Here is a 25085-nt window from a genome sequence, read left to right on the forward strand (position 1 = left end):
AACATACCTCTTCCTTCCCTATGGAAGGATGATAACTGGAATGGGAGTCTCACACAGAGGCACTGGTAGGAAACTGAAAGTGACTCCAGCCTGTGCCAGGCCTGGGCGGGCCCTCAGCGGCCTTTCTCACAGTTGGCTGGTGTCCTTGGCAGGAACTCCTGGATCGAGAGCTTGCTTTGGAGGCTCCGCTTTGGGCCCACAGGATACCTGGAAACACCTGGCTGAATGCTTTGACCATGGGTGTGTGCTGCCTCCCTACCCAGGTCCTGCTGCCCAGACCTGCAGGCAGACGGTGTGTGGTGTCCATGGTTGAGCCCAACGCCTGACACCTTCCCTCACAGAGGGTTCCCCAGCTCATAGACTTCTCTCATTGCTCTTTATTTATTTTTGGTTGCACCACTCAGCATGTGGGATTTTAGTTCCCCAATCAGGGATCACAACTATGCCCCGTGCAGTGGAAGCAGTTGTTGTTCAGTTGCTAAGCCACGTCTGACTCTTTTGTGACCCTGTGGACTGTGGCCTGCCACACTGCTGTGTCCCTGGGATTTCCCAGCAAGAATACTGGAGTAGGTTGCTGTTTCCTTCTCCGGGGGATCTTCCCGACTTAGGGGTTGAATGTGCATCTCTTGCGTCTCCTGCACTGGCAGGTGGGTTCTTTACCGCTGAGCCGCCTGGGAGCCCGTGTGTTTCGTTAGTGTCATGTAGTTTGCAGTGTCAACCTTAGGATGGATTACAGAGTTCTAACCACTGGGGCCCAGGGCAGTCCCTCCCCCATAGCTCTTTAAATTTCTGCTCTCTGTAGATGTGTTTCTCTTTTCAGCCCTAATATTGTTCATTTTTTCCTTCTCTTTTAGTTCTCTCCACCAGTGTTAAAATAATTTGTTTCTTCCATTAGTCTTGTTAAAGAACCAGCTTTGAGTTTTGTTGATGCCATGATATCCTTGTTTTCTAATTGATTAATTTCTGCTGTTTATTATTTCCTGCTAACTACCTTCTGTGGAGGTACTCTGTTGTTATTGTCTAACTCTTGAGTTGGATGCCTGGCCATTCTTAATATTCTTTTAGAAGATAAGCATTTAAGTTTATGGATGTCCCTTGAGGGACCATTTAACAGTGTCTACACATCTGGATATTTCAGTAGTATCTTCAGTATCATTTGGTTCTGCGACTTTTCTAACATTGGTTCTGAATCTTTTTTAGTCCATACGTCTTTTTTAAAGTTTTGTTTTGTTTAAATTATGAAATTCACAGTGCCTTCAAAATCATCATAAATGCCTAGAACTCTGAATGTTGACTGTGCCTGGTTGTGTTGAAAGTTGATATGTCAATTAGAGTAACTGTTAAGCAGAAGGACCATTCCCTGATCCGGCTGAAAAATATGAAGTTTCCTAGAAAGAAACAAAATATTGAAAATTCCATGGAATTCCCTGGAGGCTCAGTGGTAAAGAATCTGCCAGCCAATGCAGGAGACATGGGTTCGATCCCTGGTCCAGGAAGATCCCACATGCCCCACAGCAGCTAAGCCCGTGCACCACAACCTCTGAACCTGTCCTCTAGAGCTGACAACCCCCCACTGCTGAAGCCTGAGTGCTCTAGAGCCCGTGCTCTGCATGGCACCACATGCCACCACAATGAGAAGCCCACCCTCCACAGCTAGAGAGGAGCCTGTGCTCACCACAACTAGGGAAAAGCCCCTGTGGCAAGAAAGACCCAGCACAGTCAAAAATAAATAAATAATTAAAAAAGAAAGAAAAGTCTGTAGTGTGATCAGGAGCCGTGTCTTCCCAGCGACACATGATGGAAACCAAAGTTTCCTTCCCATCTTACAGCTGCAGACTGACCCCTGTCCCCTGACCTTGGTACCACAGTCATGCCTGTGTTGTTTGGGATATAAACAGGTTTCTGTCATGAAGACACCCCCAAACAAAGGACTTAACATAAAAGGTTATTCCTCTCTCAGGGAAAAGTTAGGGTGGTGGGCCAAGACTAGGATGACAGCTTAACTCTCTAGGGTCCCAGGCCCCCTCTGCCTGCTGTCCTGTTCCTAGGATGTTGCTCACATGGCCCACATTCTGGCCGGCAAGAAGGAGGAAAGAGAAGGAATGGAAGGCATGCTGTAGGGACACCACTGGATATACCCTGGGCACGTTCACTTGCATCCTATTGGTCAGAACATAATCACGTGGTCACACACCAGCTGCAGAGGGCAGCTGGGAAATGTAGTCTTTATTGCGGTAGCCCCATGCCCCAGCAGTTCAGCAGGCTCTATTAAAAGGAGAAGGGGAGGCCAGAGCAGGCCGAAGGTCCCGAGACCGGCAGGGGAGGCTTCCCTGCTGGCCCGGTGGTCACGAATCCGCCTCCCAGGGCGGGGGACACAGGGCCACTCCCTGGTCTGGGGGGATCCCGCCTGTCACTGAGCAACTAAGCCCGGGCTCCACGGCTGCCGAGCCTGAGCTCTGGAGCCCGGGAACCGCAGCGACAAGCCCGAGGGCCCCGGAGCTGGTGCTCAGCAACAGAAGCCACGCGCGGCAAGGAGGGAGCAGCCCCCGCTCGCCGCGACGGGAGTGAGGCCCGCACGGCAACGAAGACCCCGCGCAGCCAGAAGGAAAAAACTTAAAAGGGGGGGGCCTACAGAGAGGTCCGACCCCAAGGGCCCCTCTCGCTTCCCAGTGGAGGGAGGAGGCTGCGTGCTGGCCACAGGCTCATTCCCCGTAACGCAAAGCGGGGGAGACCCGATTGTGGAGGTCTGCTGCTCTGGGTTTCTGCAGGAACCACCCCAGGTCAGAAGTCCTAACACAGCAGGAGTGGAGTGGGAGGAGGGGAGAGCCCCGGGGGTGAGCGTCCGATGCTCACCACCCTCCTGTCCGCACAGAGGACAGGGTCTTCCTCGAGAGAAGTCACTCCCAGCTTTGCTGCTCAGAGTCCGAATTGTCAGCAGGTTTTCCCAAGCGGAGACACACGCGCGGAGCCTGGGCACCCAGGCACTGAGTTTAGTTGCTCTTTTTAATTACAGTTGCTATTTCGGCTCTGCTGGGCCTCCCTTGCTGCGCACCGGCTTCCTCTGGTGGCGGCGAGCGGGGTCTGCCCTGGTCACGGTGCTCCGGGTCCTCACTGCGGTGGCCTCTCCTGCCGCGGAGCTGGGCTCCAGGCGTGCCGGCTCGGTCACCGCGGTTCCCAGCTTAAGTGCTCCGTGGCGTGTGGGAGCCTCCTGAACCAGAGATGCGACCCTTGCGCCCTGCGTTGGCAGCAGAGTCCTAACCACTAGACCGCCAGCAACGCCCCAGACGCTCAGCGTAAACACCAGCGCTTCATCTGCTCATATAGGAAGCACTGCCGCCTTGATCCCACCCCTTCCCCAAAATTCACTTAAGGGCCGGTGTAGACGGGGACAAACAGCAACAAATGCCACCCTCGCTGTCTGCAGACCTCCTCCAGGCCAGCGCCGGGCAAGGCTGCCGGGGAGGGAGATACATTATTTGTATTTTGAATCTTTGAGATCTCAGCTGTGTTGTGTGCTGGACAGAGGGATTTGTCTTCCCAACATCAACATATTTTACTATGCATTTGAAACCATTTATTCTAATTAACTATAAATAAAAGATGAAATATCACTGAATAAAAATAGGGAAACACATGAAAATACACTTCTGGAGTAAGAAGTTCCTGGTTTTAGGCCGACTCAGCAGCTAAATTAAACGATGAGAAAAGTGCAAAAAAAAAAAAAAAAAAAAGGAGAAGGGGAGCGTAGATGTTAGGAGACAATCAGAAGATGCCACCACATCATCTTAACCTTGCCTCTGCATGCTCTCAATTCACGTGACTCCTCTTCCTGTTTCAGAATCCTCGAAAAAGACGAAAGCAATATCGATGCCTGCCAAATTCTAGCTGTGTATGAGCTTGCAAGAGAAGGAAACATGACCGCAGTAAGTTCTTTCAAGACTCAGAAGTTGAACCTTGAAACCAACCCAGCCAAGGAGGGACCCTTCACAGCACCTCCACCCCACAAGGCCTTGGAGGGGGCTCCCTGGGACTCAACTCCCTACCCCCATCCACATACTCGGGGCTCTGGTTTGGTCTTTGAGTCACACAGTTCGAAAGGCCGGCAGTGAGGCTAACACACTGCTCTGGTTCTGCCTCATGTTCCCTGTGTGACCTGGGGAGGTGTCTCCACCTGGATGAGCCCCAGGATGCTCATCTGTAAAAATGGAGATAATTCCACCCACCCTGTGCGGTTGTTATAAGGTCCAATTACAGGACACGTAGGACGACTGGGAACAGTGCCCAGTGCGCTACAATAACTTGCTCCATTTTAACTGATAGAAGTCATGATTGTGGTTTGTTGCCGGTTTTGGTTTTGTTTTTGTTTTTGCCGCGCCGCATGGCTTGCGGGATCTTAGTTCTGTGACCGTGGATTGAACCCAAGCCCGCAGCAGTGAAAGTACTGAGTCTTAACCACTGGACTACCGAGGAATTCCCATGGTTGTGTTTCTTGTTTCGGGAAATGCCTTTTTTTAAGGGGATGGTTAGGATTGTTCAGATATTGACCAGGCGGTACCTGGCCCCACGGGCTTCCCAGGTTGCTCAGTGGTAAAGAATCGACCTGCCAATGCAAGAGGCGTGGGTTTGGGCTCTGAATCCCCTGGGTCAGGAAGGTCCCCTGGAGGAGTAAATGGCAACCCACTCCAGTATGAGAATCACATGGACAGAGGAGCCTGGCAGGCTACAGTGTGGGGTCACAAAAAGTCAGACACAACTGAGCAACTTAGCATGCAGCTGGACATGAACTTGCTCGTAAGACTTGTAGTTTTCCAGAGAAACCCCAAAGAGTCCTCAGATGCAGTCAGAAGCACCTCAAATTCATAATGAAAACCTCCATGCCCAGACACATTCTTATTTTCAAAAAGAGTTTGTGTCTTCAGTGAAAAGCCTGCCTTCTGAATAAAGATATTGCCTCTGCGGAGAGTGTGACCAGTCAAGAGGCCCTAAGGGGTCATGGTGAGAAGAGGAAGTTTCTGGTTCCTTTTGCCCAACTCTGAGGTTATGGATTTTGTGGGGTGGGGTGAGGCGGAGGGCACGGTCTGTATTTGGTAGGAACCCTCGAAAAGGGCCCTAGCCCTGTCTCTGGGTAGAAACAAGGGAATAGGCCTGTCCTCAGCTCCCTGAGAACATGGGGCCCTGAGCAAGCCTTCCAAGGGCCTGGCCTCACAGTTAGGCCCAAGGGCAGTTAGCATTTAACGCCCCTCCTTTGCCCCCATCTCAAACCCTGGGATCTGCCCCTCACCCCAGCCCAGGCTGCACAGTCCTAAGCTTGCAGCTTGGGATCCACCCCATCCCACATTCTCTTCTGGTACTTCTTTGCAGCTGCAGACTAAGAACTCCCTGCCCCCACACAGTGAGTGGGCAGAGGAGTCCACGAAAGAACACAGGCCTTGGACTCAGCCAGCCATCTAGATGGCTGGGTAACCTTGGTCAAATGACCTTAACCTTTCTGACCCTTCATCTTCTAGACTGGAGAATTCAGGTACACTGACTTTCAGAGTCCCTGGGAGGATTCACTGGAATGACAAGAGGGGCATCAATGTGGTGACTCAGGTCAAAATGGAACAGAGGTTTGGGGCCAGAGCCCCACCCTGCCGTCTTGCTCCTGGGCCAGCCCAGGTGGTTTGCAGCCAGCCGGGGGGACTGCTATGTGTGCACCATGAAGCTGGCTTCTGGCACTGTTTGGGGGTGTCTCAGAGGGCAGCTGCTCTTCCCAGATTCATGAATAAAGGGGCAATGCCGGCTCTGGGGGGAAAGCCCCTGCAGGGCCCCAAAGTGATACTGAAGCCTGGGCACACCCAAGGCCAGTGAACTCTGAATCTCTGGCGTTGGCACGGAGGCCCGAGTGTGTTTAAGATCTCTCAGCTGGTGCTCCGGGCAGCCACCCTTGAGAACCTTTGCCCCACTCCCCTTTTACCTACTGCCTTTGACGTTGTATTTTGTTCTTGCAGGCTGCCGAGCACGTTAGGAATCTGATTAAGGCACTGGAAACAAGAGAGCCCCAAAATCCAAGCCTCCATCTTAAAAAAATTCTTGTGGTGAGCAGACTGGTAAGAAAGCTCCTCCCTGGTTTCTGACCTAGTGCATCTTGTCTTGTTCCCAGGGGAGATCTGTGGTCCCCCAGAAGCTCCCTCAGGACCCCGTCCCACCCCTCTCTGGCTTAAACTTGACCTCTCAGTCTAGTGATCCAGGCCCTGGGGCCCCTGCCTGCTTCTGTCCTGTCACAGTATAGGGTAGCCTCTGTCTCCTTTGCCCACGTGCCCTTCAGAGATGCTGTGAAGACCACGGAAGTGCGATCTGGAAGTGCTTTCAGAGTGGGAGGCACCCTATTTGGGGAAAGAGGGCAGCGACACAGCTGTGGAAGAGCAGGGTGCTGGAGCCCCCGACTCCCATATTCTTTTTGTGAAAGAGACCCAGAGAGGCCAGCCTGGCTAGCCCTCAGTGCAAACGGAGCAGGCTGCCAAATCTTCTGTCTCTGTCACAACCTTCAGCCCCAGAGCAGAATTTACTAGAAGGGGGACTTCCCAGGTGGTCCCATGGCTAAGACTCCACTCTCCCAATGCTGGAGGCCTGGGTTCCATCCCCGGTCAGGGAACTATATCCCGCATGCTGCAACTAAGAGTTCACATGCCACAACTAGAGATCCCATGTGTCCCAACTGAAAAAGAGAAAGATTTACCATAAGGAATTGTCATAAGAGCAGGGGCAGCTCTGGGGAGTCGAATTCCACTGGGATGCCCTCTGTCCCTCCACCTCTGTCTGATTCTCTCTGCTCATTCTCCACGCGCAGCAGGGACTGTGGCTGCTCACAGCCCTCAGGGCCACTTCCCATTAGTGTTCCCCTCATGCAGCTTCAGCTTGTGAAAAACCTCCTGGTGACTTGCTGGACCAGTGACTATGGCCAGACACAGGGCTAGGTCCCTTCAAGGGCTCCATGCCTGGAGGCGGTTCCATACATATGGCTACCAGGGTTGTGGGGGAGAGGTTCTTTGGAAGCTGGACAGCTTCCTGGACACACGGTACTTCTTGGGCTCTCCCGAGAACCCCCAAGTCCTGCCAAAGTGACCCCCATTTGTAACATGGCCTTGTTTAGGCAGGTTGGAGTGACTGGTTTCCCCATCCCCATGTCTGTTCCTTCCAGTGTGGGAGGCACCCGGCGATTCTGCAGCTGGTGTGTAGCTTCATCGAACGAACCTTCATGGCTACATCCTCCGATGCCCACATGGCCACCGAGCTGGGCTACCTCTTCATCCTGCAAGACCAAGTAAAGGAGGCATCTCTGTGGTACTCGAAGGCCATGAAGCTGGACGAGAGCAGCGTGGCTGCCTTGACAGGTCTGTGCAGGCTGGGCAGGGAGGGGGGTGGCAGGCTAGGGGGTGAGAGCCAAGCAGGGTGACCTCCATGAATCCAAAAGAGAGGGGTTGGCAAGCATTCTTCCCAGAGGGTATGTGAGTTCGGGGGTGCACTGTAGGATGGGGTGCCTTTTGAGGCATCTACATGTAAAGACGTAAGAGGCACAGGAATTCTCGAAAGCAGTCAGAGTCATTCTCATCTCCTTCAGACCTCTGATAGCCACACTCTGCCTGACATGCTGGGTCAGCCCGGCCTCCTCTCAGGCCCCACCAGGCCAGCGCCCCCCGCTCCCTACAGCCGCTCACCTCACCTCTGTAGACTCTCCCTCTTCAGGCCCCCGTGCTGAAGGGCCAACCAGAGTGAGTAGTTTTGAGAGTTTTGCTTCCCTATGTGTCCCAGGGCTTCCCTCCCACTTTATACAAATGTCAAATGAATTTTCCAGGGCCCAGTTTTCATTTTTTACACAAAACTCTCAAATCTGTGGTCTCTAGCAAATCCTGAGACAGAGATATTGGATTTTAGTGGAGGCATCCTTGTGATCAGTGCCCCAGGCAAACCGGCTTCCTGCCCCGGCTCCGAGGAGTTATGTCTTTTGGGGGCAAAGTCAATTCTCACTAAACTCCAGACACACCTGTGCGGCACAGTCAAAAAAGCAATCCAAGTGGTTGGTCTTGATTTCTGGTTCAATGCATCAGGCTGACTCCTCGTTCATCGCTTCTTCCTCCCTCCCCAAATCCCCCCAAAGTCACAGCCGACATTTTAAAAAGATGGTGAGTCCCCGTAGCAGCCCCAGAAACAGGGTAAGGTACCTTTGGTAGACCAGAAACTCTGAAGAACTTCACATTTCTAGAAGATATAAAGCAGATTGCATTCAATCTGGAAGCTCTGAGCAAGTCTAGAAACCTATAAGCCAACATGGGCAGGAATGGGGCAGCTAAAGAAATGAGTAGATCAGCTTTCCCCAGAGGGCTCCAGGAAAAAGAAAAATTAAAAAAAAAACACAAGCTTGGGGTCCTGAGAAGCTGGGAGCAAAATATATCATGGGGTCATCATCGAGCTAACAGGAGGGTTATTGGAAGCCCAAGAATGGGATCAAGGAGACTCTTACCAGGTGGTGGGACAGGACAGAGCAAAACAAAGCCCCCCATGATGTCCGACCACCAACAGGGACATGAAGGACAAAAAACTTGAATGCCCAACACATAGGCAAAATCCCCTGAAACGTTCCTCCACTAGGCTGAGTCCTGGCCCACTTCCTCAATTCAAGGGAGAGCCCCTGCTGGTCAGCCAAAAGGGAAGTCCACACACAGTTCACGCATATGTGTCCCTGACTCATCCATCTTACCTGGCCCGTCTGGGAAAATCAGGGGCCTTAACAATTTGAGAAATCTGCCCTGGTTGCTAATAGTCATCACTCTAGTCCATTTATAAATCTGCTAGCAGTTTGAAAGAGGGGGCCAAGTGGAACATGCAAAGCAGTGGCCCTCTGAGGAACAAAGTTAAGGCCAGATACAGAAAAGCCTTTGTCCCCAAAACAGCTCCTATGCTGGCTGACTCTAGAGTCTGTTAGGTCTGTGAGTAAAGGACATGCCACTAGGAAAAAATACAGATAACAAAAAAAAGAGTTGCTGAAAATTAAAAATATGATTTTTGCAAAGTAAAAATGTCCATAGATGAGCCAAATAGTGGGACGGATATGACTGAAAATCAAGATGGTGGTGAGGAAGACAGTCAGAAATAAATGTATCCAAATGGTCAAGGAATAAATTGTAAAAGAAGAATAGTAGGAACAGAGGGATTTGTCCTCCCAACATCAAAACACATCAAAACAAGAGTAGTTAAGGACTTCCTTGGTGGCTCAGTGGTAAATAATCCGCCTGCCAATGCAGGAGACACAGGTTCGATCCCTGATCCGGGACGATCCTGCATGCCTCAGAGCAACTAAACTCGTGCACCACAACACTGGGCCTGTTCTCTAGAGCCTGGGAGCCACTTCCTGAAGCCCGCGAGCCCTAGCGCCCATGCTCTGCAACAAGAGAAGCCACCACAGTGAAAATCCAGTGCACCGCAACTATAGAAAATCCCACACGGCAGCAAAGACACAGCACAGCCAAAATAAAAATAAAAAGTTATTTTTTAAAAAAAGAAGTCTGTTTGAGGCCAATCCTGGAATAAACAAATAGATCAACAGGATAGAAACAGGCCTTATGATAAAAATGACATTTCAAACCAATAGAGTATCAATAACTCATGGTCGGATACCTGACTATTCTTTATGAAAAGAAAATAAAGGTAAATGCTCATTTCACATTATCCTCAAAAATAAATTCTAGATGACTTAGATATTTAAACATAAAAGTTAAATTGGACTTGGGTTGCCCAGAGAATTCTAAGCATAACTACAAACTCAGAAGTTCTAAAGGAAAATATTTGACCAATTTATGTAAAAATTAAAAGTACTGGATGGCAAAAAGGTAGGGGAAAAATAGTTAAAAGGTAAAAGGCAAACTAATGGAAAATGTTTGTAACAAGGAATATATATAAAGAGAATAGAGAGAGATAAAAATCCATCCAAAGAAAACAGGAAAAAGCTATAAACAGGAAAGTTACAGTAGAAAAGGCCACTAAATATATAAAAAGATGTCCATTCTCCCTAAAAAAGTTTTTTTAAAAAAGTGAACTAAAACAAGTTATTCACTCTTTAGCATAGTAAAGAGTAAAGCATGTTTGTGAGGTCGCGGAGAAAGAAAAAACACTTCCAAATTCTTGACAGTAATATTAATTCAAATGTCCTTGGAGGGCAAGCTGGCCTTAGCTATCAAGGTTTTAGACGTACATGCCCTTTGACCCATTAACTCTACTTAAGGAGTTAGAACACACAAAAATGTTGACCATGGCATTGTAATATTTAAACACTGAAAACCAACGAAATGTGAAATGAGGAGTCCTTCAATAGTGCAGTAGCTAAATAAATGGTTACATCCGCAGTGCAATATTATGTCACCATTGAAGAGAATGGGGTAATTTGTATGAACGGATGGGAAAATACACTATACACTAATAACATACAAATGCTTTGCTAGATGTTTGAAGAAGTACACTCCAGTCTGTTCATATTGATTCTCTCTAGAGAAGGACACGCTGAAAGCCAGAACGTGAGCTGGGGATGTTTTCCTTGCCCTACGGTTTGAATGCTTCACCATGAGCACATACCACTCTTTGAGTTTATGAAGACACAGGAAAGGGTCCCTGCTGTCCACTGTCCCTTGGCCTGCTGGCTCTGCCACAGAGCCGGCTCTTCATCCCAGTTCTGTCCCCTCTCAGGGATCATCTGGTGCCAGATCTTAGATGGCCACCTGGAGGAGGCCGTACACCAGCTGGAATTCCTGAAGGAGGTGCAGCAGTCCCTCGGGAAGTCCGAGGTCAGAGCTCTGTGCGGGCCGGGGTTGCTCTGGGATCCTGCCCCCGCCACACCCCTACCCTCTTCCCACCCCCAGTTTCCAGTAGGGCAGCCACGATGGCCTTGGACTTCTGCTTCTCCTTGGCCTGCCGGCTCTGCCTAGCGAGCATTGCTTCCAAGACCCAGGCCTGCCCCCCACAGGTGCTGGTTTTCCTCCAAGCCCTCCTGGCGTCCAAGAAGCACAGCGAGGAGCAGGAGGCCACGGCGCTGCTAAAGGAGGCCGCCGAGCTGCACTTCTCCAGCATGCAGGCCCTCCCCATGAGCTCCGAATACTTGGAACGGCTCGACCCCGTCTTCCTGGTCTGTATCGCCAAGGAGTACCTGGTCTTCTGCCCCAAGCAGGTTAGAGGAGGACGCTTCCTTGTGGCGGGGTGAGGGGAGGGGGTTGGACTGCAAAACAGGTCTGGGCAGGGGCAGGACCTGCCTGGTCAGTCACTAGGCTGCTTGAGCTTCGGGCAGTCGGGGAGCCCAGTGCTTTTCACACTTGCACGTGCAACAGGCCAATCACCCAGGAAGTGGGCACAAGCCCTGCATCTCCCAGGCGACGCTGATGCTGCTGGTCCAGGGACTGCACGTGAGGATCGGGGCACTGGCCTCTGTTCATCCCAGGGAGGAACTGGGCTCCCTTTTCTCCCAGTGTCTTCTAAGAAGTATTTTGGTCTTTCCTTGTTTGTCCGGCCTTCCCAGATAATCGAGATTCCCTGTGGGCAAGGATCGTATCTTACAGGCCTTAATATCCCCCAAGTGCCTCGTAATGCCATCCCACAAATATCTGTTGTGCCAGATGCCATGCTTGATAGGGGGGACTCAACAGTGAACAAATAAAGTCCCCATTCTGAGGAGCTTATGCCCTTGGACTAAGTAGTACAGAGTGGATGGTAAATATGTGTGTGGAGCATGAAAGTGTTAGTCACTCAGTCATGTCCAACCCTTTGTAACCCCATGGACTGTAGCCCACCAGGCTCCTCTGTCCATGGGATTCTCCTAGCAAGAATACTGGAGTGGGCTGCCATTCCCTTCTCCAGGGGATCTTCCTAACCCAGGGAATTGAACCTGGGTCTCCTGCATTGCAGCAGATTCTTTACCATCTGAGCTACCAGGGAAGCCCATCCTTGTGGAATAAAGTAAAATAAAGTAAATAAAAATAAACAAAGTAACTAAAGTAAAAATAAAATAAAGTAGGATAAAGTAGACTACATGTGGAATAAAATCCCTTCACTGAGAGTGTCTTTTCTGAGCGCTCCAGGAGTCTTTTTCTTAGAATAGGACAAGCCGCACAGCCAGACCCTTGTGTTCCTACAGCCCCAGCCTCCAGGGCAGCTCGTGTCTCCCCTTCTTAAGCAAGTCGCTGCGATCTTGAATCCTGTAGTCAAGGTGGCACCAGCCCTGATCGAGCCACTGTATGTGATGGCCCAGGTCAAGTATCTCTCAGGTGAGCCAGTGAGTCCTTGTGGCTGGTGGGGCCCCGGGTGGGTGTCTGCAGGCTCCCTGCCTGGGACACTCCACACACACCCCCTTACCTGCACAGTCACCAGATGGACCCACTGTTCCCAGCCTCCAACACCCCTGACTCCTCACCAGCAGAGGTCTCTCCCACCCTCCCTTTTGCTGACTGCTTGCTTGATCTGTGCCAGCTGACAGTCACTGAACTCGACGATGCACCAGCAGTGCTCTGATCCTAGGGGACTGCAGTGCTCAGAACAAGAAAAATGGCACCCCGGAGCTTATGTTCTAGTAAGGGTACGCAGACATCAAGCGTAGTGGTGTTGTGAGGACATGACCATGCGATAGAGAAAGTGAAAGCCGGGGAGGGGATGCGGGGGTGGCAGTTTTTAAAAGGCAGTCAGGAAGGCCCCGAGAGAGGGGGGACCCTGTGCCATTAGACTCGCAGAGCCTCATGGGCCAGAACGGTCCCCATCCAGCCTCTCCTATCTCAAGGCCTGGATCCTGGAAAAAGAGGGAAGGATGGGGAGAACCCTTGTGGGGGCCTGTTGTGCTCTCTCAAGTCTTTGCTTGCCGTGACCTTTCACCCCCATCTGCCTGAAAGTCAAACTGATCTCTGGCGCCCAGAGGCTTCAGAATGCCATGGCACATCTGTGTGCTCTGCATTATATGGGCTGCGCTCTGCCTAGAGCTCCAGGTCTTCATCCTCAGTCCTCCCAGTATTCATCAGAGTGCCAAGTTTACCCACTCCTTCAAGGTCTCCTGGGTACCAGGTGAGGGCAGGCCCTCCCTCCCCTGCCAGACACACACACACAGGGATGCTGGCAGATACCAGCGCTTGAGGGACAACAAGGTCTCCAGCTGCTCAGGTTGTCATGGTGACACCTTCACATTTCTGCAGCACAGTTGAAGGAGCAGGGAGTTTGGGACCCAGAAGCAAGTGCTCTCCACCCACTGGGTGATGGACCCCAAGCAGGAGCTATTGAGGAACCTGGCAGCAGAGGGAGGAGGGTCTCCCACCAGCTCACTGTACCCTGCCCCTGAGTTGCCACTGCCTCCCACTTAGGGCCAGCTTGGCAGCAGGAAGGCCTCTAGGCCTCCACATGCCAAGGCATTCAGAGCTCAGTCCCAGGAGCCCATGACCCTGGACATAAATACTGACTTTGTCCCTTCGGAGCTGAGTGACTTATATCACTGAAGTTTCAGTCCTACATCTGAAAGACAGGCATGATAATACCAACTTGGTGGGGGTGGGCAGACATGAAACCAGCCTTTCCAAAGTACTTTGCCTGTGTTGGCACAGAGCGGGTGCTTCTCAAGTTGTGGCTGTCATGGTTGCTGCTATTATTAGGTTTTGTTCTGCTCCTAGGTATGGGAATTGAGACTTCAGTGTTCCCCTGAGCCTCCAGACGGAGCAGTGAAGTGACTTAGCCATCTCCCTGAGGGTACAGAAGGAAGGGAGGTGTCACACCAAGGTTTGAGTCTCCTGGCTGTTGTCTGGGTCAAGGCAAAAACTAATAGTAGTTCTAATTTTAGGAAGAGACCTCTGAGTCAAGCTGAACAGACACTGGGTAAAATGCCCAGCTTGGGTATTTCTGGGAAACAGGACACGTTAAAATTCCTTCTGCCTTTACGTGCTGGGTCCTGAGAGTCCCCAAGGATCCCTGAATGTAGGGGTTTGTTTCCTGTTTCTAGGGGAGTTAGAACATGCGCAGAGCACCCTGCAGCGTTGCCTGGAGCTGGACCCCACCTCCGTGGACGCCCACCTCCTCATGTCTCAGATCTACCTGGCTCAGGGCAACTTTGCCATGTGCTCCCACTCCTTGGAGCTGGGTGTCAGCCACAACTTCCAGGTGGGGGTCCCTGATGCCCTGTCACTGCTCAGCATCCTACAGTCCCACTGGCTTCAGCCCCTACTCGCCTTGGGAGAGTAGCCCCAGGAGCTGCCAGAATCCCTCAGCCCCTTCTGCTGGCCCAAAGGCAGGGACTGGCTCCGTGGGATCCTGTGGCTTTCTCCCCTCTGGGAGCTGGAGCCTCACACTCTGCTGATGCTCCTCTAGGTCCGAGACCACCCCCTCTACCACTTCATCAAGGCCAAGGCCCTCAACAAGTCTGGGGACTATCCAGAAGCCATAAAGGCACTGAAGATGATCATAAAATTACCAGCTCTGAGGACGGAAGAGAACAAGAAGTTCCGTGGACCCTGTGTGCGCCCCAGCGAGCGGGTGTCCATCTTACTGGAACTGGCAGACGCCCTCCGGATGAACGGGGAGCTGGTGAGGAATGCCCTGCTCTGTTCTCTTGCTGCTGGAGCATGCTGGGGCCAGGGTAGGCCTGGGGACCAGGCTCTTTGATTCTGGCTGGTGTTTCCTTGCACTTTATTTTAGCTTTTATTCATTTGGGAGTATCCCCCTCCCCTACTTTAAAGGCTTCAGTGGCTCCCATACACTCAAGATAAACTGCAAACCCTCCTGAGTCCTGCATGATCTGTCCCCTGCCGACCTCACTGTCCCCAGAAGGATGTCAGGGAGGCAGAGCACCAGGCCCACCGGGGCCACCACACGTGGTTGTGCAAGTTGGGCAGTGCACCTCTCCAGTGGATGCCACTTATGTCACCCTGGAGTTTTGCAGGGTACAACCTGCTCAACGGTATGGGGCAGCCCTGGGACCTTGGACGGTCTGGCTGGGCAAAGGCAGGAAGGACCAAAATGGGCAAAGAGAGTAACTTTGTTAGAATAATTGAGAGTACAGATGCAATGAAGAGACAATTCAAATATACCTTTATGTGCCCAATTCCATGGATAGAGGAGCCTGGCAGGCTACAGACCACAGGGTCGCAAAGAGTCGGACACAACTGAGTGGCTAACACTAACCAACCATAACATTGAAATACCTTTGACTGAAAGCAGGACGGTATAAGGAGATGCGCCTATAGGTCTCTCATAGGAAGAAATCACCATCAGACTTTGAAGTGCTCGGAAACAAGTTCTCCCAGTCAGGGATTTCATGTCCCCCAGCTGGCCCTGCCCTCAACACCGAGAGGCTCTCTCTCTTTCTCTCTCTGTCTCTGTCTCCTTCCTGCCGCTCTAAAGTGGGGATGGGCCATCCTCTCCCTGGCTTCCACGTGTGGTGGGTGACAGCAAATGGAGGGTCCATTGGGCTTCCTTGTCTTAGCACGAGGCCACCAAGGTCATGCAGGACGCCATCAACGAGTTCAGCGGCACGCCGGAGGAGATCCGCATCACCATCGCCAATGTGGACTTGGCCCTGAGCAAGGGCAACGTGGACCTGGCGCTGAGCGTGCTGCAGAGCATCACGCCCAAGCAGCCCTGCTACATGGAAGCCAAGGAGAAGATGGCCAGCATCTACCTGCAGACCCGCAAGGACGCCCGCCTCTATATCGGGTGCTACCGGTGAGCCCCGGGCGGCGCACTGACAGCCCTGGCCCCAGCGGCGCGTCAGGAGTGTTTTCCCCAGATCGTCGTCTTCTCCCCGGGCTTCAGAACGTGTTCTCAGAGTGTGTTTGACAAAAGTAGGGAATTTCCCATGGTGAGAATCTGAGTGTGATCAGTCGATCAGTCAGGCCAACCTGCTGCTGAGTTGTAAGGACACAGGAGTGAATCTTCCCTGAGTTCTGCTTGCCCCTCGTTATGGTTCGCATCCTGGTGGGAACCATGGTTCTGCCCCAGCCCCTGGCATGGCCTGTCCTTGGGGAAATGTTCAGTGGCTTGGATGTAACCAGTGTGAGTGAAGAAGGAGGGAGAGCCGGGATTGGGAGCCCTCAGCGGTTTTCTCTACAATTTGATGTTGGGACCTCAAGGGTACCTTTCCTGTCCCCTTCCTTAGGCAAAACTCCATCTAGGCAACTCAGGAGGAAGAGGAGTTGATGCCAAGAGCAGTGGGAAACCAATAAACAATGAGATGACATGGTCTCATTGAAGGTTTAGAAAGAGTAGGCTGGGACTTCCCTGGTGGTTCAGTGGTTAAGACTCAGTGCTTCCATTGGAGGGGGCTTGGGTTCAATCGCTGGTCAGGGAACTAAGGTCCCACATGCCATGTGAGGCTTGGCTGGAAAAAAAAAAAAAGAAACAGGTTGCCTCATAAAGAAGGTTCTAGGCGTTTGGGGTGGAGGCCAGAGGAGTAGGTGGAAGTCCTGGCCATGGTCCAGATAACAGATGAGGGGAGCCTGAACTAAGGGAGCTAGCACCGTGTCCCATCTGAGCCGGTAAGTATTGGGTGATGAATAAATGAGTGAATGAATGGGTGTCACAGAAGGAGTGAGAAAGAGAAGAGATGGATTCAGGAGTAGGAAGGATGCACAGAGCTGAGCTAAGGTTTTGGTTACTTTTGCAGGGAGCTCTGTGAATACCTGCCTGGCCCCCACACCAGTCTGCTGCTGGGTGATGCTTTCATGAACATTCAGGAGGTGAGTGAGGGTCTCGTGACCTCACCAAGTGGCTGCCATCCCCCACTCCCGCCCCACCCCAATCTCGCTTCTCCAGTAAGAGAAGAGAGAGACGGCAGCCCCTTTCCCCACCAGCCAGAGAAGGCCCTGGAGGTCTACGACGAGGCCTACAGAAAGAACCCGCACGATGCGTCCCTGATCAGCAGGATCGGGCAGGCTTATGTGAAGACCCACCAGTACACCAAGGTCAGGCCATGCTGGGGTAGGCAGGGGCGGGGAGGGCCAGCCCAGCAGGGAAGATGGAGGAGGGTGCTTGGGTGGGAGGCTGAATGGGAGGGGAGACCCCCCCCCTGAACAGGGTGCCAAGGAGAGGGCTCAGCAACTCTCCACCATCCCCTAACACCTGCTGAGCCTGAGGCTCAAGCCCTGTGCCAGGCGGGAGGCCATTGCATCAGGCTTCTGTGTTCTGGAAGAGTACACAGGCATGGTGATTGCAGGGTTGGGGGGAGGGACACAGAGTGAGGTGCCCACGTATAAAACCAGACCTGATGCCCATGTTTCCTGTGTGCACTAAGGCAATTAATTATTATGAGGCCGCCCGGAAGATTAGCGGACAGGACTTTCTGTGCTGCGATTTGGCGGAATTGCTCCTGAAGTTAAAGAAGTTCAACAAAGCAGAAAAAGTTTTGAAGCAGGCACTGGATTATGACTTTGGTGAGCGCACCCTAACTCGCTCCCCTAGCCTGCCTTCAAGCAGACACTCCCTCTTCTCCTTCAGGATGGGGCAGGGAACAGGCACTGGCTGGGGCTTTGAACCCAGCCCCCATCCTCCCCTACACCCCCACCCCCAACCCCCGCTCCCCAGGGGCCAGGAAACACTACTTTGATTTTGCACTAATTTGATTTTCCATTTTGCAGTCAAAGACATCCCATCCATGATGAATGATGTCAAGTGCTTACTTTTGCTGGCCAAGGTTTACAAGAGTCATAAAAAAGAAGATGTGACAGAAACTTTGAACAAGGTAATTGACAAGTAGACTCAAGCTGTCTATCTGCCATTTCCTGATGGAAGCTGAAGATAGGACTGCAGGTCTGGAAGACTCCAGGCCTGGTCCTCTAAAGAGGATCTAGTTTACACCTCTGACATCCACCTTCCATTTATCCCCCTACCCTTGCTCTTTTATTGATTGTGCAAGGAAGTGCTCGAAACCTGCCTGGACTGAACTGGAGAAGGCAGGGAGGAAGACAGTGCCTTTGTCCTCAAGGATGCTTGTGCTGTTAATAATAGACAATGCCAGCAGCTCTCATGGGTTGAATGCTGTGTGCTGAGTTCTGTACTAGGCTTTTTGTCTTATTTAATTCTCACAGTAGCCCTTTGAGCTAAGCACTGTGACATTCCTGTTTAACAGATAAGGCTCAAAGAGGTTAAGAAATGTACCCAAAGTCACACTGCTAGTAAGCGGTGGAGCTGAGATTTGAACCAGCTTTGGCCTGTCCCAACCCGTAGTCTCCTGCGGGGAGTGCCGAGTGCTTGCTAAGTCGCTTCATTCGCATCCGCCTCTTTGCGACCCTCTGGACCATAGCCCACCAGGCTCCTCTGTCCATGGGATTTTCTAGGCAACAATAGTGGAGTGGGTTGCATGCCCTCCTCCAGGGGATCTTCCCGACATAGGGATTGAACCTGCATCTCTTACGTCTCCCGCCCGGGCAGGCAGATTCTTTACCACTAGCTCCACTGAGAAGCCCCTGCTAGGAGACTCCTGGCCATTTTTTCCCCTCCTCTTCACTCTTTCTACCCAAGGGTATGGCCTGGCACTTGCCCCTGGGGCGTGTGCCTGTGGTTGTAGACCATCTCTGACTGTTTAACGTGACTTATCCCCGGGGTTTCCCACTGGATTTCCATTCCTCGGTCTGGCCTTCAGGGAACCCAGGGCTGATCTGTGCCCACTACCCAAAACTTAACCCCAGCCTCATTGTTTGCCCTTGCCCCAGCGCTCTCTGGCTACTTGCGTCATGGCTATTTGTGGGGGCTGCCTCAAATTCCCAGCAGGACACCACTCAAAACAAATGCACCCAACAAAACACAGCCGTGCTGAACACCTACTGTGTGCCTGTTCCAGCCTACTGGGCAGCTGAGGTAGATCACACACAGTGAGTGCCAGGTGTGATGGAAACAGGTGAACGAGCCGAGTACAGTGGAGTGTTTTGTTGTTTGAGAGCCTTTGCTTCTGCTCCTGCCCCCGCGGCATGCCAGTTCGCCTCCTGGGTACTCAGCCAGAAGCCTTGCCTGTCCAGAGCGACCCAGATTTGCTCAAGGGGACCTGAGATGCCCTTGCTTAGACAGCTAGCTCTGAGATGAGAGCTCGGAGGCTTGCTGCGAATTGGCCTGAGACCTGGCACATCAGGCTCTGGGCTGCTCACGCAGCGTTTCCTGGTTTGCCTAGGCCATGGACCTCCAGTCTCGGATCCTGAAGCGTGTTCCCCTGGAGCAACCGGAAATGATCCCCTCCCAGAAGCAACTGGCAGCCTCCATCTGCGTCCAGTTTGGGGAATACTACCTGGCAGAGAAGGAGTATGCCAAGGCAGTGCAGTCTTATAAAGATGCCCTCTCCTACACTCCTGTTGATAATAAGGTGGGGTCCTTGGAGTGAGACCCTTGTCCTTGCCTTGGGGCACAAAGCCTTGCAGAGCTCCCTGACTATGGACGGAAGCTGGTTCCTTCTCTGTGGTTCCCTGCAAGGGGCACAGACCCCTGGTGTAGGCGGGCGTGCTGATCCCCGGGTCCTCACCCACTGCAGCCCTCGGTGGCAAGTGTAGCGTTTTCAGGTCCCCCTTGCAGGTGGGGAGAGGACATTGTGGCTGCCAGGGGCTTTTCTGGGCATAAAGCCCAAGCTAAGCTTCCAAGGAGGTGTAGGGTCATGTGAGAGGCATGGCTCCAGGTAGGAAATGGTGGCTGCAGTTCACTTGAGGAGAGGAGATGAAGAGCTTAGTGACAGACCCGTTCATTTATTTAACGTGTTCTCATTTAACAGATTCCCAATATGTGCAAGGGAATCCCTAGCCCAGGTACTGGGCTAGGACATGGAGACGCAGTGGGGCAATGCAAGGTCCCTGCCCCAGGCACTGGGTACAGACAAATACATAGGCAATTCTAACAGCCTGTGATACCCACAGGGGGGTCAGGACACTTGGGAACTCAGATAAGGGGTACCTGTCCCGGAACCTGGGGCACAGAGGGCTTCCCTGAGATGAGATCGGAGCCGAAACTGAAGGATGAGTATGAGCTCAGCGGGCCCTGCCTCTCAGTGGTTAGTTGGAAAAAAGTCATGACGATGTGGGGGAGAGCCAGAGACATCATCGCGGGGGGTCAGAGACACGCTTTCATGCTTTGAAGGCAGAGCTGACAGACGTGGGCGTGCAAGGATGAGGCCTGGGTGCCCAAGCTTCCCCACGACGCGCATTGGTCGGTCACTGTCTCGGGGCCTGTCCAGGTGGTGCTGGAGCTGGCGAGGCTCTACCTGCTGCAGGGACACCTGGACCTGTGTGAGCAGCACTGTGCCGTCCTCCTGCAGACTGAGAACCACGAGACAGCCTCCGTGGTGAGAGGCTGCGGGCCCGGGTCCCCACAACCACAGGCGGGCTGCTTCCTAGCCCGGTGACCCCGGATGCCCAGCGGACCCAGCCCTGCGGGGTCCACTGGGTCCGTCACCCCGGACGGGAGGGGTGGGCTGGCAGCAGGGGGCAGCAGCGCCCTCCCTCCTGGGCCACATCCAAGGGGAGTGGGTAAGGCTGATTCACTCCAGGGGAAACCACACCCGCTGGTGAAGGCCAGGCTAGGACAGGTTCGTGGGGCTTCGGGAGGTGTGAGGAAACAGCCCTCCCCAGTCCTACCCCACTCTGCCCTGTCACCTGGACCACCTCCAGGGCTGTCCCCAGTGGAGGTGGGTAGCCCCCATTACACCCCGCTGCCCACATCTGGCAGTTCTCAGACATGGGTGGAGGAGCTGACTCCACGGTGTCCACCCTCGGCTTTTCCTTCCTCCTTCAATCCTCACCCCCACCCCTCTCCCCAGGCTGGCCCACCTCCTGTGGGACCTTCTCCCAGTGCCCAGAGATGCTACCTAGGAAGTTTTCTCCTGCCTTCCTTCCTTTCCTGTCCCCGCTTCCCACCACAGCCTCCCCACTGCACCCACGCAAGCTGCTATCGCAGCAGCATGTGTATTCTGATAGACGATGGCCGACCTGATGTTTAGAAGACAGAAGTATGAAGCTGCCATCAGCCTCTACCACCAGGTCCTGGAGAAAGCACCAGGTAGCTAACGGCTGCCATCGTGACTGCCTCTGTCAGTTCCCACCCAGCAAGGTCTGCTCTCGCCCAGAAGGGTGGGCCCTGTCCCCTCCTTCCTGACCGGGCAGAGGAAGCCCCTTCCTCTCTGATTGTTCCCAGAGAGGCAGGAAACTGATAAAGTCCCACTGGAACGTGCTGGCCCTTTCCCAGTCCAAGGGGCCAGTTCCCGGTCCTAGGCAGGGCAGTGCTTGGTCCTGCCTGTCTGTCCCCAGACCCCAGATACCATGGCTCAACCTGAGTTCCCCCTGGGAGGTCACAGCCTCCTGGAGGTGGCTAGAAATTCTCCCTGGCACGTAGCTCTCTTCCCACTCAACTGTAGCATAAAACCACCCTGTCTTGCTGGGGAAGGGGCCAGACATGAATAAGAGGCTTAGGCTGGAGCTCCAGCCAGGCCCATGTCAGTCACCCAGAGGCCCAGCAGATCACAGCCATTAGGAATGCAGGTCTTGGAGCCAGACCTTCTAGGTCTGAATCCTGGTCTTCCACTTACCTGATGTGTAACTTTTGGCAGATTACTAAAAAAAAAAATTTTTTTTTTTTTACTCAAATTCTTTGTGCCTCAGTCTTCTCATCTATAAAATGGGAGCAATAAGAGTGACTACTTCATTATGTCTCAGTGGAGCCGCTGGGATGCCCATGTTCAACCCAGACCGCTAGTGTCTCCTGGTTCTCTCTGCTTCCCCCTACCTGATTCAGCTACTGGTTATCACAGCCTGGAGGTTTCTGCTTTCTTATTTTAGACAATTTTCCTGTACTGAACAAACTAATCGATCTGCTACGAAGAAGTGGCAAACTTGAGGATGCCCCAGCCTTCTTTGAATTGGCCAAGAAGATGTCCAGCCGGGTGCCTTTGGAGCCAGGGTTCAATTACTGCAGAGGCATCTACTGCTGGTGGGTTGGGGTGGGTGTCTTGGCAGGTGTGTGTAGGTGTGTTTAGTCACTCAGTCGTGTCTGACTCTTTGCAACCCCATGGACTGTAGCCCTCCAGGCTCCTCTGTCCATGTGATTCTCCAGGCAAGAATACTGGAATGGGTTGGCACTCCCTTCTTCAGGGGATCTTCCTTACCCAGGGATCGAACCCAGGTCTCCTGCATTGCAGGCAGATTTTCTACCATCTGAACCACTAGAGTGTAGGAGGCTCTCCCCAACAGACATGCTGGGCTTTGCCAGGGAAGCCACATCAGGAAGTGGGGAGACCAGAGATCCTGCCCTTGCTTTGCGCAGATTCTCGGAGTGACCCCTGAGTGTTCTTGGTCTCCCTGGGCCTCAGTTTCCCTGTCTGATTCTTAGGGTTACTCTTCTCCGCTGCAGGCACATAGGACAGCCCAACGAAGCCCTGAAGTTCCTAAACAAAGCGCGCAAGGACAGCACTTGGGGCCAGAGTGCCACCTACCACATGGTGCAGATCTGTCTGAACCCAGACAACGAGATCGTGGGCGGAGAGGCTTTCGAGCACCTGGTGACCGAGAGCAAGTGAGGGCCCGGCTGGCTGCGGGTAGGGAGGGAAGGCAGGGAGAGCCCTCGGCCTCTGGACTGAGGTCTGGAGAGGTCCTCGTGGGCAGGCTAGACCAGCGCCCTCCTGCTCAGCCTCAACGCCCGCAGCTTCACCAGCAGGAAGGAGTTGGAGCAACATGGCGTGCGCACCGCCGAGAAGCTGCTGCGGGAGTTCTACCCACACTCGGCCGGGGGCCACACCCAGCTGCGGCTGCTGCAGAGCCTGTGCCTGCTGGCGACCAGGGAGAGGGCCAACGTGGAGGTGGCGCTGAGCACCTTCATCGAGATGGCCCAGGCCGAGGTGCGCTGGCTGCCAGGACGGGCGGGCGGGCGGGCGAGCGGGCAGGCGGGTAGCATGTTGAGGCGGAGGGCCGGGCGCCCAGATGCCTGCTTCCCGCCTGCACAGAAGGAGAGCATCCCCGCCCTGCTCGCCATGGCGCAGGCCTGCTCCCTGCTGAAGCAGGTCCCCAAGGCGCGCACGCAGCTGAAGCGTTTGGCCAAGGCCCCATGGACACTGGCTGAGGCCGATGACCTGGAGAGGAGTTGGCTCCTACTGGCCGATATCTACTGCCAGGGCGGCAAGTTTGACCTGGCCTCGGAGCTGCTGCAGCGCTGCGTGAAATACAACAAGGCGAGGCGTGCACCGCCGTTGGGGCTGGGGGGGGGGGGGGGGGGGCGGCGGCGGTATGTGTGTGAGAGGCACTGGGGCTTTGGGGGCAGAGATGCAGGGATAGCAATGAGATGAAAAGAGGCAGGACAGGAGGGGTCCCGTGGACCACAGAACAGGATGGGAAAGCAAGGCAAGAAGAAGCGAGCAGGGTCCAGTCACCTGCAGCGGGGACACAGAACGGGGAGGAGAGATGAGAAGGGTTCAGGAGATGGGAGGGTGGCGTGTAAGGAGGCTTTGGTTGGGTCAGGAGGGGCCTTTGCAGGTCAGAGCAGGAGGGCTGTGAAGGCAGGGGTCATTCCAGTGTAGGAATAGCTGAGAAGAGGGCACCCAGTTCACCCTCTTGTCAAGCCAGGAGGTACTGCCGGAGTCCCTGAGTGGTTTGGGTTACTTTGCCCTCTGCCCAGCCCTTGCCCCCGCTGGGTCCCACGCTGCTCTGACCGGCTTTCCCTGCAGTCCTGCTGCAAGGCCTACGAGTACATGGGCTTCATCATGGAGAGGGAGCAGTCATACAAGGACGCGGCCACCAACTACGAGCTGGCCTGGAAGTACAGCCATTACGCCAACCCTGCCATCGGTACAGCAGCCGGGCCGGCATGCGTGCATGCAGGAGGGACCAGGGCCGGGGGGACCCCCTTCCCGACCCCACAGCACAGGGCCTGTGATCTGTTTGCGGTGGGGAACCAGAGGGGTTCTCGGGTCATCAGAGTGCCACCCATTGTCTAAATCCTCCCTACACCTGGACAGGCTTCAGGCTGGCATTCAACTACTTGAAAGACAAGAGATTCGTGGAGGCCATTGAAGTCTGCCATGATGTAAGCCCCTGATGGTGGTGGGACGGGGGTGGTGTGGGGCTTGGTGCAGTGGCAGGGAGCCCTATCTGGTGTTTCATACCCTTTCTTTCTCTGTCCCAGGTCCTCAGGGAGCACCCCAACTACCCTAAAATCAGAGAAGAAATTTTGGAAAAGGCCCAAGGGTCTCTGAGGCCCTAGCTGTGGTCAGTGGGAACCAGGGAGGGTGGAAACTATCAACCTACAGAAGTTTCATGGAGGGGGTAGGAAGTGGGTCAATGGAGAAGAGAGTCAGAAAATAACATATTCTTCCCCATTTCTGTGTGTGTGTGGTTTATTTGAATCAAGCCTAATCTAGTCTAAAGGACATCCCAAAGCTTTAGGTTTTTAAGGCACAAGGAGCAATTTGACTCTGAGGAGGAAAGATGTCAACCAGCTTAGCTTCCCCTGGGTTCACTGGGCAACTTCTCATGGACCCCACTTTTATCCTAGACTCTCAGGGGCCAAAATGGAACAAACAGGTGGTTCAAAAAATACCCTACAGCTACTTTAATATTTTTCTGTCAGCCCATACCAGCCTCCCGTCTCCTCTGTGGTCCCCAGAATCCTGAATTACAGAAGCAACTGCTCCTCCCTGCCAAGCTGCCCACTGGCAGGGGGCCCAGACAGGCTCCCTCTGTCCATACGTTCTGCCTCCTCCTCCTCAAGGCTTCAGCAGGCCTCTGCTGGTCCTTACCAGTTTGGGAGTTTGGGACAGACCTGATCACTCTTGCTTCAGGCAGGAAAAATTACATCCCAAGAAAAACTAACTCTGTGCTTCAGCTTCAGTAAAAGACAGTGGCCAACTAATTCATCTTCCCGAAACCCTTTAACACCTAAGGGGACAAAAGCAGGGGTCTCTTTGTAGATGAATAACATTAACTGTGACTGGCAAGAGGGTGACAGAGGTCACCTTTGCTGTGTTCCCAGTACCTCTCTTCCTGTTTTTCAGGATGGCAGTAATGGGCCAGGCTGACCGCAGGGGAAGGAACTCTGAACTGGGAGTCAGGAGGCCTAGAATCTCCCCGTGTGACCTTCCCCTCTGG

General features: G+C 53.3%; 1 protein-coding gene across 11 annotated transcripts in view; it reads left to right on the forward strand.

Annotated features, from left to right (window-relative positions):
• Positions 1-25085, forward strand: part of TTC21A (tetratricopeptide repeat domain 21A) — a 35559-nt gene extending 10474 nt beyond the window's left edge. For 2 of the 11 annotated variants that reach the window (XM_065933024.1, XM_065933030.1), the window contains 23 exons: positions 3839-3923; positions 5991-6089; positions 7181-7373; positions 10717-10814; positions 10994-11194; positions 12155-12284; positions 13991-14148; positions 14356-14571; positions 15470-15708; positions 16649-16721; positions 16836-16946; positions 17276-17414; positions 17619-17722; positions 19145-19333; positions 20192-20299; positions 20931-21012; positions 21789-21939; positions 22360-22521; positions 22611-22843; positions 22926-23173; positions 23666-23786; positions 23957-24024; positions 24124-24258. In XM_065933024.1, the coding sequence (XP_065789096.1) occupies positions 3839-3923; positions 5991-6089; positions 7181-7373; positions 10717-10814; positions 10994-11194; positions 12155-12284; positions 13991-14148; positions 14356-14571; positions 15470-15708; positions 16649-16721; positions 16836-16946; positions 17276-17414; positions 17619-17722; positions 19145-19333; positions 20192-20299; positions 20931-21012; positions 21789-21939; positions 22360-22521; positions 22611-22843; positions 22926-23173; positions 23666-23786; positions 23957-24024; positions 24124-24201 (3286 nt within the window). In that variant the 3' untranslated portion in view covers positions 24202-24258. Of the gene's footprint in view, positions 1-3838; positions 3924-5990; positions 6090-7180; positions 7374-10716; positions 10815-10993; positions 11195-12154; positions 12285-13990; positions 14149-14355; positions 14572-15469; positions 15709-16648; positions 16722-16835; positions 16947-17275; positions 17415-17618; positions 17723-19144; positions 19334-20191; positions 20300-20930; positions 21013-21788; positions 21940-22359; positions 22522-22610; positions 22844-22925; positions 23174-23665; positions 23787-23956; positions 24025-24123; positions 24259-24991 lie in introns of those variants that run through there. The other 9 variants (XM_065933027.1, XM_065933031.1, XM_065933025.1 and 6 more) reach the window with 8 other exon arrangements.

This window comes from Muntiacus reevesi, chromosome 4 (assembly GCF_963930625.1).
Source record: "Muntiacus reevesi chromosome 4, mMunRee1.1, whole genome shotgun sequence".
In the NCBI taxonomy this organism is placed as follows: domain Eukaryota; kingdom Metazoa; phylum Chordata; class Mammalia; order Artiodactyla; family Cervidae; genus Muntiacus; species Muntiacus reevesi.